General features: G+C 39.5%; 2 protein-coding genes across 2 annotated transcripts; both read right to left on the bottom strand.

Annotated features, from left to right (window-relative positions):
- On the bottom strand, positions 1 to 4,748 carry LOC116830733 (olfactory receptor 5G9-like). The gene is given in 4 exon segments (XM_075060876.1): positions 1 to 182; positions 185 to 866; positions 1,409 to 1,460; positions 4,699 to 4,748. Coding segments are annotated over 4 exon segments (966 nt in total).
- A 411-nt stretch (positions 4,749 to 5,159) lies between these two features.
- Positions 5,160 to 7,723, bottom strand: LOC116830731 (olfactory receptor 5G9-like). Its single transcript, XM_032790367.2, has one exon. It carries the CDS (start codon positions 6,190 to 6,192, stop codon positions 5,260 to 5,262), a length of 933 nt encoding a protein of 310 aa, XP_032646258.1. The 5' UTR covers positions 6,193 to 7,723; the 3' UTR covers positions 5,160 to 5,259.
- Between the last annotated feature and the right edge of the window lie 6,074 nt (positions 7,724 to 13,797).

The following is a 13,797-nucleotide window of genomic DNA, read 5'->3' as shown; positions in this document are numbered from 1 at the left end:
TTACTTGAAAAATTTGAATTTCTCCAACATTTTCCCTATAGCTGTTTTCACCTCCTTGTTTTTCAGGCTGTAGACAATGGGGTTTAACATGGGAGTGAAGATGCTGTATTGGATGGAGAACATTTCATCCAGAACCACAGATGAGACTGAGTTGGGTTTTGTGTATTGGAAAAAAGCTGTCAATACAACAAACCAACCACAAACAGGTGGGAGCTGCAGGTGGAGAAGGCTTTACGCCTGCCGTCCGCAGAGTGTATCCTCAGGATGGTGGAGATGATATGAATGTAGGAGATCAGGGTGAGGAGAAAGGACCTTGATTCAAATATCACAAGAGAAGTAAAAAGCAGTACTTGATTGGTGAGGGTCTCAGTGCAGGACAGAGGTAATAGACTAGGGAGTGGACAGCTGAAATGGTTGATTTGATTGGACCCACAGAAATGCAGCTTGAGGGCAAAAACTGTGTTAAACAGGGCATCTATGAAGCCTATCACCCATGCAGCACTCACTAGCTGAAAACAGATTCCTTTGCTCATTGTATTCGTGTAACGTAATGGGTCACATATGGCAGCGTAGCGGTCATAAGCCATTGCTGAGAGAATACAATCTTCTGTAACAGTTAGCAGGAAAATGAAGAACATCTGTGTAATGCAGCTATTGACAGAAATGGTTTTGTGCTCTGCTAAGAAATGCACCAACATCTTAGGGACAAAGTCTGAGGAATAGCAGATATCAACAAAGGATAAATGAGATAGGAAGAAGTACATTGGGGTGTGAAGGTGAGGATCAGCCCTTATCACCAGCATGATCACCATATTTGCCAAAAGCGTGATTAGGTAGACAACTAAAAACACCAGGAAGAGGAAAATCTGCATTNATAAGATTTTTGGAAGGAATATTAAATATCAAGCTTCAGGGCTTAATCCAAACTCCAACAATTAGAGACTCTGCTATAGGGGGCAGATTATCCCACATCTGTGTACTGTCAGGTTATTGACTCTTCCTCTGAACAGATGGTTCTGGTCACTGCCAGAAAGAGGATTCGAGACTAGATGGCCAGTCTCCCTCAATATGGCAATTCTTATGTTCCCTAATACAAACAATGGCAGTATAAGAGGTGAGCAATTTTCTTCAGCAGCTTCCTTTATCCAAAGATCTCAAAGAATGTTATGTGTATCATTATATGTTCTATTAATTTAGATGGAATATGTGGCCTCAAATGTCTTAACATAACCCAGTCACTGTCCAGCGTTAAACAGTGTTAAACAAGCTTCAAAATTTGGTATACAGAGAGCTCCTACTTGTTACCATGGCAAACACACCGTTAAACATCCTTTTTAGCTTTTATTAAAGACACAGAACAGAAGGAGAAATAATTAAAACCTTTGAAAAGGAAAGCGTTAAATAAGACTTTCATTTGAACATCATCCGTTATTCCCCCCGCTTTGGCTGAAGCAAGTTTTCTGAAGGAAAAAAATCTTGTTTGTCAGACTTTTAGATGGCATTAAAGATGGTAATGACTGTTCTTTTGGGGGAAAGAGAAGAAGTTAGTAGTGCTGGGCAGGAGCTATCATTGCTGTTCTTGTTTAAGTCCAATCCCATTTCCTAGAAGACAAAAGAAGAGAAACACACATACACACACAAGGGCAGAGAAAGGAACAGCAAAGATAGAAAATGCAGCTTCAGTCTCTGGGGTTGACTCTCATTTGCAACCTCATGGCTGGAGAAACACAGGCACTGCCCACAGTCTTATTAGCCATTTACAGACCTGGCAACCTTGTACCAGCATCTAGCTGTTTAGGGAATTACTTTCAGTGGCCTCTTTCTGGTCACAGGGTCACAGCAGTGCTACTAAGTATACAGCCTTGTCCTGCTAAGCCATTAGACAGAAGGGAAAAGGGGAGGGGTAGGAAAGAGAAGAAATAAAGTGGTGAAGGAAAAGGAGGTGGAGTGAAGGGGAGGAAGACAGAGTAAGAGAAAGTCTCACATTTCAGGTGGTATTTGAGATTTAGCTGGAGGCAGTGGTGGTGTCATCTTCCTCCCCCTCTCTGGACCAGTCTGGTCAGGACATCTCTCAGGATTAGGATGAAGAAGTTCTGGGGCCTCAGGCAATGGTTGGAGTGTCTCTCACTCCAGTAGCCTCAGGAAATGGATGCTGACTCTCACTCCAGTAGCCAACTTTTCTACAAAAAGTCTCTTTCTTTGAGAACCCTTAAAGGGGCTGCTGGATGCAATAGCCCATCCCCTCATTACTTTGCTCACCAGTTAGGACTAGTTTGATATGCTGATTTTGGTTCACCGATTTTTCAGTCTCACACTTTTTTATGAGGCATGATGTTTGTAAGTTCTGTCAGGAGACCTTTTCCTCTGGACTAATTCAGTCTCTCTTTCTCCCTCCCTTTAGTGATTTTTTTCCACCACCATTTGCTAATATAGGCTATTGTGACTTCTTATGAACTGTCACATACTTTTTACACTTGAACTCACAATGAGGGTAAATTTTTAGGCTGAATTACTACAACAATCTGAAGTCCATCTGTGAGCTTCTTTTCCCCAAATTACAGAAATTTATTACCATCAATCATCTGTTAAACACCAACAAAATACTAGTAGGTGTGCTTAAAATGAAATAAAAGTGTTTCTATGACCCAGAGAGTCTTAAGTATAATAGACTGAGACACTGGAGAAATCATATTTTTATTATCTATATATAGATATATAATCTGGCCTAGCTCAAACTAGGGGATCAGTGGTCTCTTCTGGCCTTTTAAGTTATGAAATCACTTCCTTGTTATATTTGGCAGTGTACAAATATTAGAGATACAGAAATTTTCATCACACAGGAAGCTCCATATTTTGACATTTCATTTAATCCCAACAGGGGCCAAAAAGATGAAATCTCTTGCAGAATGTCTAAACAGATGCAGAAATGTCTAAACATTTCATTTTAAAATTTGACTGTAACAAAACATTTCCTCTTGAAGTGTGCATTTCAATGAAATCTTTCATGTTGAATGAATATTTTTATTTACAATGAGCTTGAGATGAGTCAATTTAAGTGAAAATATCAATTCAAAATGCATGTTTTCATTTCAATTGGACATTTTGAAAGAAAAAATTTTCATTTCATTTTTTGATGTCAAATTTAAATGGAATCTTTCCCCTTGCAACAAATAAATAAATAAATAAATATTTTTCTTCCAAATTCACATTCAAACAACATTTTCAGATTTTGTTTTCCAAACATGGGAAAAACTTTTGACTGGAATTAACAAACATAGAAGTGGTCATCATTCCTGTTCTAAAGAAATTACAGCCCAACAGAGTGACGATTAGTAGGCAGGACACCCTGGATAAGCAGGAGGTGAGAGTAGCTAAATCATGTTATTTTCTATCCAATGAGCTGGTTGCAAAAGTTGTGAATTTTAATGAGAAAGAGAGACATGATTTTTTTTCATTAAAATATTCCCATTTTCAACCAGCTCTATTCATTTTTTGTGAAGAAAGTGAAAAAAGAAATTCTCCCTTGAAATCGGGAGGAGAGGGTGGTATCTTTCTTAGCAGGGACAGGGAGTGCATTCTGTTAGTACTAGGCTGACATGGAAAGAGATATGAGACTACCGGTGGGTACTTGGATGATTCTGTGATTCAAGGCAGAGATAGGGATGGAAGAGATCAGGCTTCAATATCTTCCTCTCCACTGACTTTTTGACTGACCTTGGACATGTTACTGGGACTACATTTTTCCCATCCAATAAGAGTAGGGCACCTAATTTACCTAAGCTTTTTTTGAGAATCCCAGCCTGCTGGTTGACCTGAGACCATATTTCTGTAAGTCCTACATTGACAAAAGGTGGATTCTGAACTATAACTTTATTCACTGAGGCAAGATCCTCAGCTGACATAGCCTGGTTTCTTTCAGTGGAGTTATGTTGCTTTCCACTAGCTGCGGAGCTGCATCTAAGGGTGAATTTCACTGGGGTAAATAGTGCCAACACCACTTCCCATTATTTTTAGGATTTAAGTGGAAACTTGATGATACATGGGTCTTTCCAATTCAATGGTGAGTGAAATTTAAGGAATAAAAAAAATCGCTTTAGAATATGGACACTATGGCCCAGATTCCCAGTTCATTTAAATCCACCTTGTTCCATTGATTTAATGGTGCTATTTCAATTTACAGCCAGAGTTAGATTCACAAAGGGACGTACCTGTTCTAATGCTGAACATTGCAGTAGATAACTTTTAGGTGATTTGTTTTAATTACTTGGTTTCCACAGCCTGAGCTGGGCAGCCAGGCTCCCTAGACAATGAAAGGGGAGACACAGGCACCTAAGAATGGGGTTTTAAAAAGCCAACATGAGAGAGGGTTCCTTAGACAATAGGAAAGGCCAAGCAGAAGGTTGTGTTCTAAATCCCACAGCTGTCACAGGAGTTCAGTTCCTATCTCCTCGGTGGGAGCACACTTCCTTCGCCTTGGGATTCTCAGCTGGGAAGTCTCTACCCCATCTAAGGTGGAAAGAAACCATGGAGAGAGAGGGGAGAGAAGAAGGAGGAATTAGGTGGAGAAAGCCCCTCAGCTTTTATCCTAGCAGTTAGGGATGTAGCAGACCCTCTTCAAGTGCCTAGTAAGGAGAAAGGTTTTAAAAAGAGATCTGCTTCCTCTCATGTGTGTACCCTAACCATTGCAGTATGCAATACCTGATCTGTGTCTCAGTCTCTCCTAATAGAGTATTAATTCCTTTGTGCATCTTGGCCCAGCTAGGGATCACACTCATTATTAATTATTGTTGGAGATAGAGATATTAATAGGGATGAAACCTATAAAATACTACAGATATTAAATAGGGTTTTCAACAAAATACTCTAGAACTACAGAATGCAATAGACAAAGATGTTCTTTTCATAGAACTGGCCAGATCCTCAAGTGGTGCAAATTGGCCATAGCTCCATTCAAGACAGTGGATCAGATTGAAAGAGATATTGGCCCAAAGAGAGAAAGAGAGCACATGAATGGCTGTAGATCCTGATGCTTCTATCATTCACTCTAGATGGAGACCCAGGATCTCGTTCCCTTGGCTCCAATAGCTCTTCTACCCAATGGGGATATGGCCTGCTGAGTTTAATGGAGCCGCACTGATTCAGACCAGCTGAGGCTTTGGCCCAAAGTGTCAGATGCCAGTGCCAGATGCCAAACACAAGTTATCCGCAGTTCTATGCTCTTTGTTTTGTTTGTTTGTTTGTTTTTAAATAAAATCAACACTACTTGAAAAATTTGAATTTCCCCAACATTTTCCCTATAGCTGTTTTCACCTCCTTGTTTTTCAGGCTGTAGATGATGGGGTTTAACATGGGAGTCAAGATGCTGTACTGGATGGAGAACATTTCATCCAGAACCACAGATGAGACTGAGTTGGGTTTGGTGTACTGGAAAAAAACTGTCAAGTACAACAAACCAACCACAATAAGGTGGGAGCTGCAGGTGGAGAAGGCTTTACGCCTGCCCTCCGCAGAACGTATCCTCAGGATGGTGGAGATGATATGAATGTAGGAGATCAGGGTGAAGAAAAAGGAGCTTGATCCAAGTATGACAACAGAAGTAAAAAGCATCACTTGATTGGTGAGGGTCTCAGTGCAGGACAGACGTAATAGATGAGGGAGCTCACAGATGAAATGGTTGATTTGATTGGGCCCACAGAAATGCAGCTTGAGGGCAAAAACAGTGTTAAACAGGGCATCTATGAAGCCTATTGCCCATGCACCACTCACCAGCTGAAAACAGATCCCTTTGCTCATTGTATCCATGTAATGTAATGGGTCACAGATGGCAGCGTAGCGGTCATAAGCCATTGCTGAGAGAATACAACCTTCTGTAACAGCTAGCAGGAAGATGAAGAACATCTGTGTAATGCAGCTATTGACAGAAATGGTTTTGTGCTCTGCTAAGAAATGCACCAACATCTTAGGGACAATGGCTGAGGAATAGCAGATATCAACAAAAGATAAATGAGATAGGAAGAAGTACATTGGGGTGTGAAGGTGAGGATCAGCCCTTATCACCAGCATGATCACCATATTTGCCAAAAGCGTGATTAGGTAGACAACTAAAAACACCAGGAAGAGGAAAATCTGCATTTGTGGGTCATTGGAAAGTCCCAGGATAATAAATTCAGTCACTTCGGTTTGATTTCCCATGGATCCTTACTCAGGAAAACTGACCTGTCAGACTGGAAAAAATAAAATTAACACACAAGTAAATTGAAATGGCCTGTGGAGATCATGTGATCAGTAGGATAAATGTAAAGAGGCCTACTACATCCTATAAAATGTGTGTTTAAAATAGACAAAAATGGACTAGATGTAGAAAAGGACTTTGGTGCCAAATTACCACTTTAGTCCCCAAAATCCCAGGATCAGTCCCCACTGGTACTCATAGAAACTCTGCTCAATTCTAAAAATATTGGATGGAAACTACATAATATAGTATCTGCAGTATCTTATTGGATTGATCCCTATTAAAATCTCTAGAATTCCAGAAGAGGAAGAAATCTGTGAGGTCTAAAAATTCTGGTTTTCTAACCAACAGGGTATATAGCCTGACAACCCAAACCAGTATGGAGAATATGGCATTCATAATAATTATCAGTTACCTCTAAAGTGGGCCTCAGAAGACCATATCTGGATGACAGCCTCCTCCCCAGGAGAGTGTTTTGAGTGGAGGTGGGCAACCTCATGAATCATACAACTGTCCAAACAACCAGAGATCATTTGTGACAACAGAGTGAAAAGGATTTGTCTTATAAACCAAGAAGTGATCTGCAGTTGTTTTTTGACAAAACCAGAAGAGAGAGCCTGGAGCAAACAAATGCTCCAACGCTGGGAGGAGAGAAACAACAACACCGAGAAAGAAATGACCGAACATAGACTTACTGCACAACTGAGAGCTTCATTCCAAAGAAGAGAATTTACACAAATGAAGATTGAAAGCCTGAAAACGGAGATCAGTCATGTAGAACTATGTACAAATGTTTTGGTGGGAGCAGTGACATAGGATAAACAGAAGCCATTAAATAGAAGTAAATGTGAGGACAAATATGAGTGAAAAAGCACCTGAAGAAAGCACAGAAAATCTGAAGGATTTGTTGATCAAGATCATGCAGAGCCGATGAGACATTGAGCATCAGCCCTACCAACTGTGAAATTTGTAGACCATTACGCGCTGGATAATACAATGAAAGCACTTAATGAAATGGTCAAGGAAACTGGAGAAAAAACAACAAGAATTAGCCAGTACAATTATATAATTTATGCTACAGTTACAGTAGCAGCTTTTTGGTTTAGCATCAAGCCATATGAACATATGAATCATTGGAAAACTTTCTATCTTCAAGAACCTCCATGAATGTTAAAACAGAAGACTACGGTTTTATATTGAGATACCAGCCTCCTGGATGAATATGAGAAAAATCATTTGAAGAGAAAAAAGCAGCAAACAGCCTTGGAGATGAAATATGTGAGAGCTTTGAAGTAACAATGTAAAGAGCAGCTGATCACTTAGTGTCATGGACTTGAAAGATTTCAGCACAAAGTTATTAGTATCAAGAGAACAGCCACTTCACCAGAGACAATAGGAGAGTCTTTCATTTGATTGATATTGAAAAAAAAGAATAGGCAAAAATAGAGAGCCAATAAATGATGTTGGAGACTTACACTCTTTCTGGAAGGAAATCTGAGAGCGAACTGGATTAGAAATGAAAGAAAAAGTTCACAAAACACACCACAGAGAAATACACAGAAAGACCAAAGAAAGAAATGAGGTACTAAGATAAATGAAAAAATGGAAATCAGCTGGACCAGATGGGATACATGGATTCTGGCTGAAACACATTACAATATCCCATAATTGTTTATTTGAACAACTTAATAAATCTTTGAAGAATGGATTTCCAAGATGGACGGTGACAGGGATAACTCTTCTCATTCAGTGAAAAAAAAAAAAAAAAAAGAAAGAAAGAAGCAGGTTGCAGTGATCCTATGAATTATAGACTGACCACGTGTTTAGCAACTATATGGAAACTTCTAACAATAATTCTGGCAAAGAAGATCTGGATAAGGCTAGCTCACAAATGGAATGCTGGTTCCTGACCAAAAAGGCAGCACAGTAAACCTGAAAGGAACAAAATTCCACCTCTGGCTAAACAGGAGGATCACAGAAGATGCAAAACAAAGAATGAAAAAAGTTAGTGATTATGTGGCCAGACTACCAGAGAGCATCCAGTGTCTCACAATCAGGGATCACTGATACACTGAAAATGTCCAAGGTTCATCCACAGATCATTTCCTTTCTTCAGCAATCTATATTTAACTGGAGCACTGTACTCTACCAGGAAAAGACTCATTGATGAGGTTCAAATTAAAAGAGAATTCTTTCAAGAGGATTCCTTAACACCAGTGCTGTTTGTGGTAACCAAGCTGCCACTGACACGGATGCTTGTTGAGATAACCACAATTTACCATATCAGCGAAGAGCAACAACCAGTTAACAATTTGTTAGTCATCAGCAATCTGAAACTACATGAACAGTCACAAAAAGGAGCTACAGAGATCGATGATGTGTGGAAAAGTTTAGTGAAGCTATAAAGCTACGCCTTGGCTTGGCTAAGTGTGTGTCACCATCTCTAAAAATGGCCAGACTGGTACAATCTGATAACATACAAGTTAATGAAGGAACTATCCAGGATATCTCAGCATGACCCCTACAAATATCTTGGAATCAGGGAACTTTCAGAGCTACAAAATAAAAAATCAAAAGAAAAATTGAGGAAAGAATATTACAGATGTACAAGAACTACTCTGTGGACAAAACTGAAGTCTAAGAATTTGATCTGAGCCATTAATATGTGGGCGATGCCAGTAGCACAGAATGTTGCTGGAGTGATCAAGTGGAATGGAGAGGAAAAGGAAAAAATTGACATCCAAAGAAGACAGACAGCTGCTGGTGATGCATAGAGTATTAGATAGCAATCAAGTCATAGACAGGATGTACATCCCATGAGGTGATGAAGGAAAACCTCTGCTATCTGTGGAGGAAGCAATTGATAATGAAGACTATAATATCAAAATATATGAGGAGTCAACCAACATAAAGAGTGTCTATTCACGATAACAAGCAATGACTGAGCTGCATGCAAGCTAAGAAAGAATGAAAGAAAAGAGAAAGCAAACTGCCAATAAAGCTCTGATAGTTTTACATAGAGATCAATATACGGACAGTGGTGGAGAGAGATCAAACCTATTGGTGATAGAAGATTGACAAACTCATGACTTGTAGAAGGATCCCTCAAAAAAGGAGACAGAGCCTGATTATGAGTGGACAAGAAAATTCCTTAAGGGGCTTAATTATTTAAGAAGTAAAATTGACTGACAACTGTTCCCCAAGCTGCAGAATGTGTTCTAAAAAGGAGGAGATGATGGAGCATGTGTTGAGCAACCACTAGAGCCTATCTGGGAGAGAACATATGAACAGACACAGTGAGATTGCAAAGTGTCCATGTCTGCCACAGTCTGTGTGCTCTAGAGAATGAAGAGGTTAAGATTTATGGGCTCTGGCTATTGTCACAGACGGAATGGTGCAGTCAGACATAGTAGTAGAAAAGACAACAAACAAGCCCATGTTAATTGATGTTGCCGTGCCAGCAGACAGAAACATAACAAAAAAACATCCAAAACAAAAAACATGAAGAGAGAATGATGATGTATGAAGAATGTTGCCTTGAAGGCAAGCAATTATGGAAAACTAAAACAAAGACAATCCCAGCAGTAATTGAAGCACATGGTACAATCTCTAGGGATAAAAAATTTTAGGACTGCAAGACTTCATGGTCAGTGACTTCCAGCAGACAGCTGTCTTAGGCACTGTGAGAATGTGCAGGAAAGTCAAATGACAATGACAATGAATGAATTTGAGTACCAAAATGCAAAGAAATTCTGTAAAGGTTTTAACAAAACTCCTGACCATATAAACCTACAGAGTTCCGTCAGCCAGGATTTATTGGTGACTCATGGGGATACATTTTAAACAGCAGCTTTCTTCTTTTTAATTTTAAAGATTTAATATGTCGTGAAAGCTATTTCTTTTTTTTTAAAGATCCACCTTGTGTAATACTGAGGGACATTAATAATGATCATAATAAATGAATGTTCCCAGAAAACACTCAAGGCATGCTGACATGATTTATAAACGAGGGGTCTGACTGAAAATTAACAGGACTTTTATGCCTAAAAATCACTTTAAAGTTCCTTTGAAAATCTGATCTAGTGGGATTTTAGACTCAGTGTCCTGAACATCTGAATATCAAGCTGCTCATACATAAGAAAATCTCTCCTGCCCTCTTGGAAGTGAGTGGCTATTATCACATTGATTTTTAGGGCCAATGGGAACAAAGCCAGCATTCTGTCCAATCTTAAATCTATGTTTAATCCTGTGTGTCTCCCCAGAGAGAAATTAAATCCTTTCCCCCGCAGCTAATCAGACAAATGCCCAAGCAAAGAGATCTTGTACTAGAATCTAAGGGCTGGTCTACACTAGAGTGTTGGGATCGATCTAAGATATGCAATTTCAGCTACGTGAATAAAGTAGCTGAAGTCGAAGTATCTTAGATCGAGTTACTTACCGTCGTCACGGTGCAGGATTGATGACCGCAGCTCCCGCTGTCAACTCCGCTACTGCCGTTCGCATTGCTGGAGTTCCGGAGTCAACAGGAGTGCGTTCGGGGTTCAATATATCGCGTCTAGATGAGACGCGATATATCAGTCCCCAAGAAATCAATTGCTACCCACCAATACAGCCACTAGTGAAGATGTACCCTGAATGTCAACATAGGCAAATTCTGTGCAAAGTGAATTCTAAAGCTAAACTCTTTCTCCAGAGAATGTCCACCCTATACACACACACACACCCCTCATTTATCTCAGTGCTGTCCTGCATGAGAGCTGGGTGATTCAAATAGTAGCTGGGTTGCCAGCCATGGCCCCTGTGCTGTAACTGACACCATGTGAGCAGATTGCTGCATCGAGGCAGAAGTCAGTGGGACTCCACAGAAAGACCCACCCTAGAATCTGCTCCTTTTAAATTGAAAGAATTCCCATGGATCCTTACTCAGGAAAACTGACCTGTCAGACTGGAAAAAATAAAATTACACACAAGTAAATTGAAATGGCCTGTGAGATCATGTGATCAGTAGGATAAATGTAAAGAGGCCTACACATCCTATAAAATGTGTGTTTTAAAATAGACAAAATGGACTAGATGTAGAAAAGGACTTTGGTGCCAAATTACCACTTAGTCCCAAAATCCAGGATCAGTCCCCACTGGTACTACATAGAAACTCTGCTCAATCTCAAAAAATATTGGATGGAAACTACATAATATAGTATCTGCAGTATCTTATTGGATTGATCCCTATTAAAATCTCTAGAATTCCAGAAGAGAAGAAATCTGTGAGGTCTAAAAATTCTGGTTTTACCAACAGGGTATATAGCCTGACAACCCAAACCAGTATGGAGAATATGGCATTCATAATAATTATCAGTTACCTCTAAAGTGGCCTCAGAAGACCATATCTGGATGACAGCCTCCTCCCCAGGAGAGTGTTTGAGTGGAGGTGGGCACATCATGAATCATACAACTGTCCAAACAACCAGAGATCATTTGTGACAACGAGTGAAAGGATTTGTCTTATAAACCAAGAAGTGATCTGCAGTTGTTTTTTGACAAAACAGAAGAGAGAGCCTGGAGCAAACAAATGCTCCAACGCTGGGAGGAGAGAAACAACAACACCGAGAAAGAAATGACCGAACATAGACTTACTGCACAACTGAGAGCTTCATTCCAAAGAAGAGAATTTACACAAATGAAGATTGAAAGCCTGAAAACGGAGATCAGTCATGTAGAACTATGTACAAATGTTTGTGGGAGCAGTGACATAGGATAAACAGAAGCCATTAAATAGAAGTAAATGTGAGGACAAATATGAGTGAAAAAGCACTGAAGAAAGCACAGAAAATCTGAAGGATTTGTTGATCAAGATCATGCGAGCCGATGAGACATTGAGCATCAGCCCTACACATGTGAAATTTGTAAACCATTACGCGCTGGATAATACAATGAAAGCACTTAATGAAATGGTCAAGGAAACTGAGAAAAACAACAAGAATTAGCCAGTACAATTATATAATTTATGCTACAGTTACAGTAGCAGCTTTTTGGTTAGCATCAAGCCATATGACATTGAATCATTGGAAACTTTCTATCTTCAAGAACTCCATGAATGTTAAAACAGAAGACTACGTTTTATATTGAGATACACAGCCTCCTGGATGAATATGAGAAAAATCATTTGAAGAGAAAAAAGCAGCAAACAGCCTTGGAGATGAAAATGTGAGAGCTTTGAAGTAACATGTAAAGAGCAGCTGATCACTTAGTGTCATGGCCTTGAAAGATTTAAGCACAAGGTTATTAGTATCAAGAGAACAGCCACTTCACCAGAGACCATAGGAGATTCTTTCATCTGACTGATATTGAAAAAAAGAAATAGGCAAAATGAGAGACAATAAATGATGCTGGAGAGTTACACTGTTTGTGGAAGGAAATCTGGTCTGAGACTGTACAACATGAGCAAGAGCGAACCGAATTAGAAATGAAAGAAAAAGTTCACAAATCACACACCTAGGAATACACAGAAAGACCAAAGAAAGAAATAAGGTACTAAGATAATGAAAAAATGGAAATCAGCTGGACCAGACAGAATACATGGATTCTGGCTGAAACACCTTACAATACTCCATAATTGTTTATTTGAACAACTTAATAAAGTTTTGAAGAATGGATTTCCAAGATGGCCAGTGACAGGGATAACTCTTCTCATTCATTGGGAAAAAAAAGAATGAAAGAAGCAAGTTGCAGTGATCCTATGAATTATAGACTGACCATGTGTTTACCAACTATATGGAAACTTCTAACAAATTCTGGCAAAGAAGATCTGGATAAGGCTAGCTCACAAATGGAATGCTGGTTCCTGACCAAAAGGCAGCACAGTAAACCTGAAAGGAACAAAATTCCACTCTGGCTAAACAGGAGGTCACAGAAGATGCAAAACAAAGAATGAAAAAGTTAGTGATTATGTGGCAAGACTACCAGAGAGCATCCGTGTCTCACAATCAGGGATCACTGATACACTGAAAATGTCAAGGTTCATCCACAGATCATTTCCTTTCTTCAGCAATCTTATTTAACTGGAGCACTGTACTCTACGGAAAAGACTCATTGATGAGGTTCAAATTAAAAGAGAATTCTTTCAAGAGGTTCCTTAACACCAGTGCTGTTTGTGGTAACCAAGCTGCCACTGACACGGATGTTGTTGAGATAACCACAATTTACCATATCAGCGAAGAGCAACAACCAGTTAACAATTTGTTAGTCATCAGCAATCTGAAACTACATGAACAGTCACAAAAAGGAGCTACAGAGATCGATGATGTGTGGAAAAGTTTAGTAAGCTATAAAGCTACGCCTTGGCTTGGCTAAGTGTGTGTCACATCTCTAAAATGGCCAGACTGGTACAATCTGATAACATACAAGTAATGAAGGAACTATCCAGGATATCTCAGCATGACCCCTACAAATATCTTGGACAGGGAACTTCAGAGCTACAAAATAAAATCAAAAGAAAATTGAGGAAAGAATATTCAGATGTACAAGAACTACCTTGTGGACAAAACTGAAGTCTAAGAATTTGATCT

This window comes from Chelonoidis abingdonii, chromosome 25 (assembly GCF_003597395.2).
Source record: "Chelonoidis abingdonii isolate Lonesome George chromosome 25, CheloAbing_2.0, whole genome shotgun sequence".
NCBI lineage: Eukaryota > Metazoa > Chordata > Testudines > Testudinidae > Chelonoidis > Chelonoidis abingdonii.
This window is presented reverse-complemented; position numbering and strand designations above follow the sequence as displayed.

Coding starts and splice junctions, on each gene's coding strand:
- LOC116830731 (XM_032790367.2), bottom strand. CDS start 6,192: ATGGGAAATCAAACCGAAGTGACTGAATTTATTATCCTGGGACTTTCC.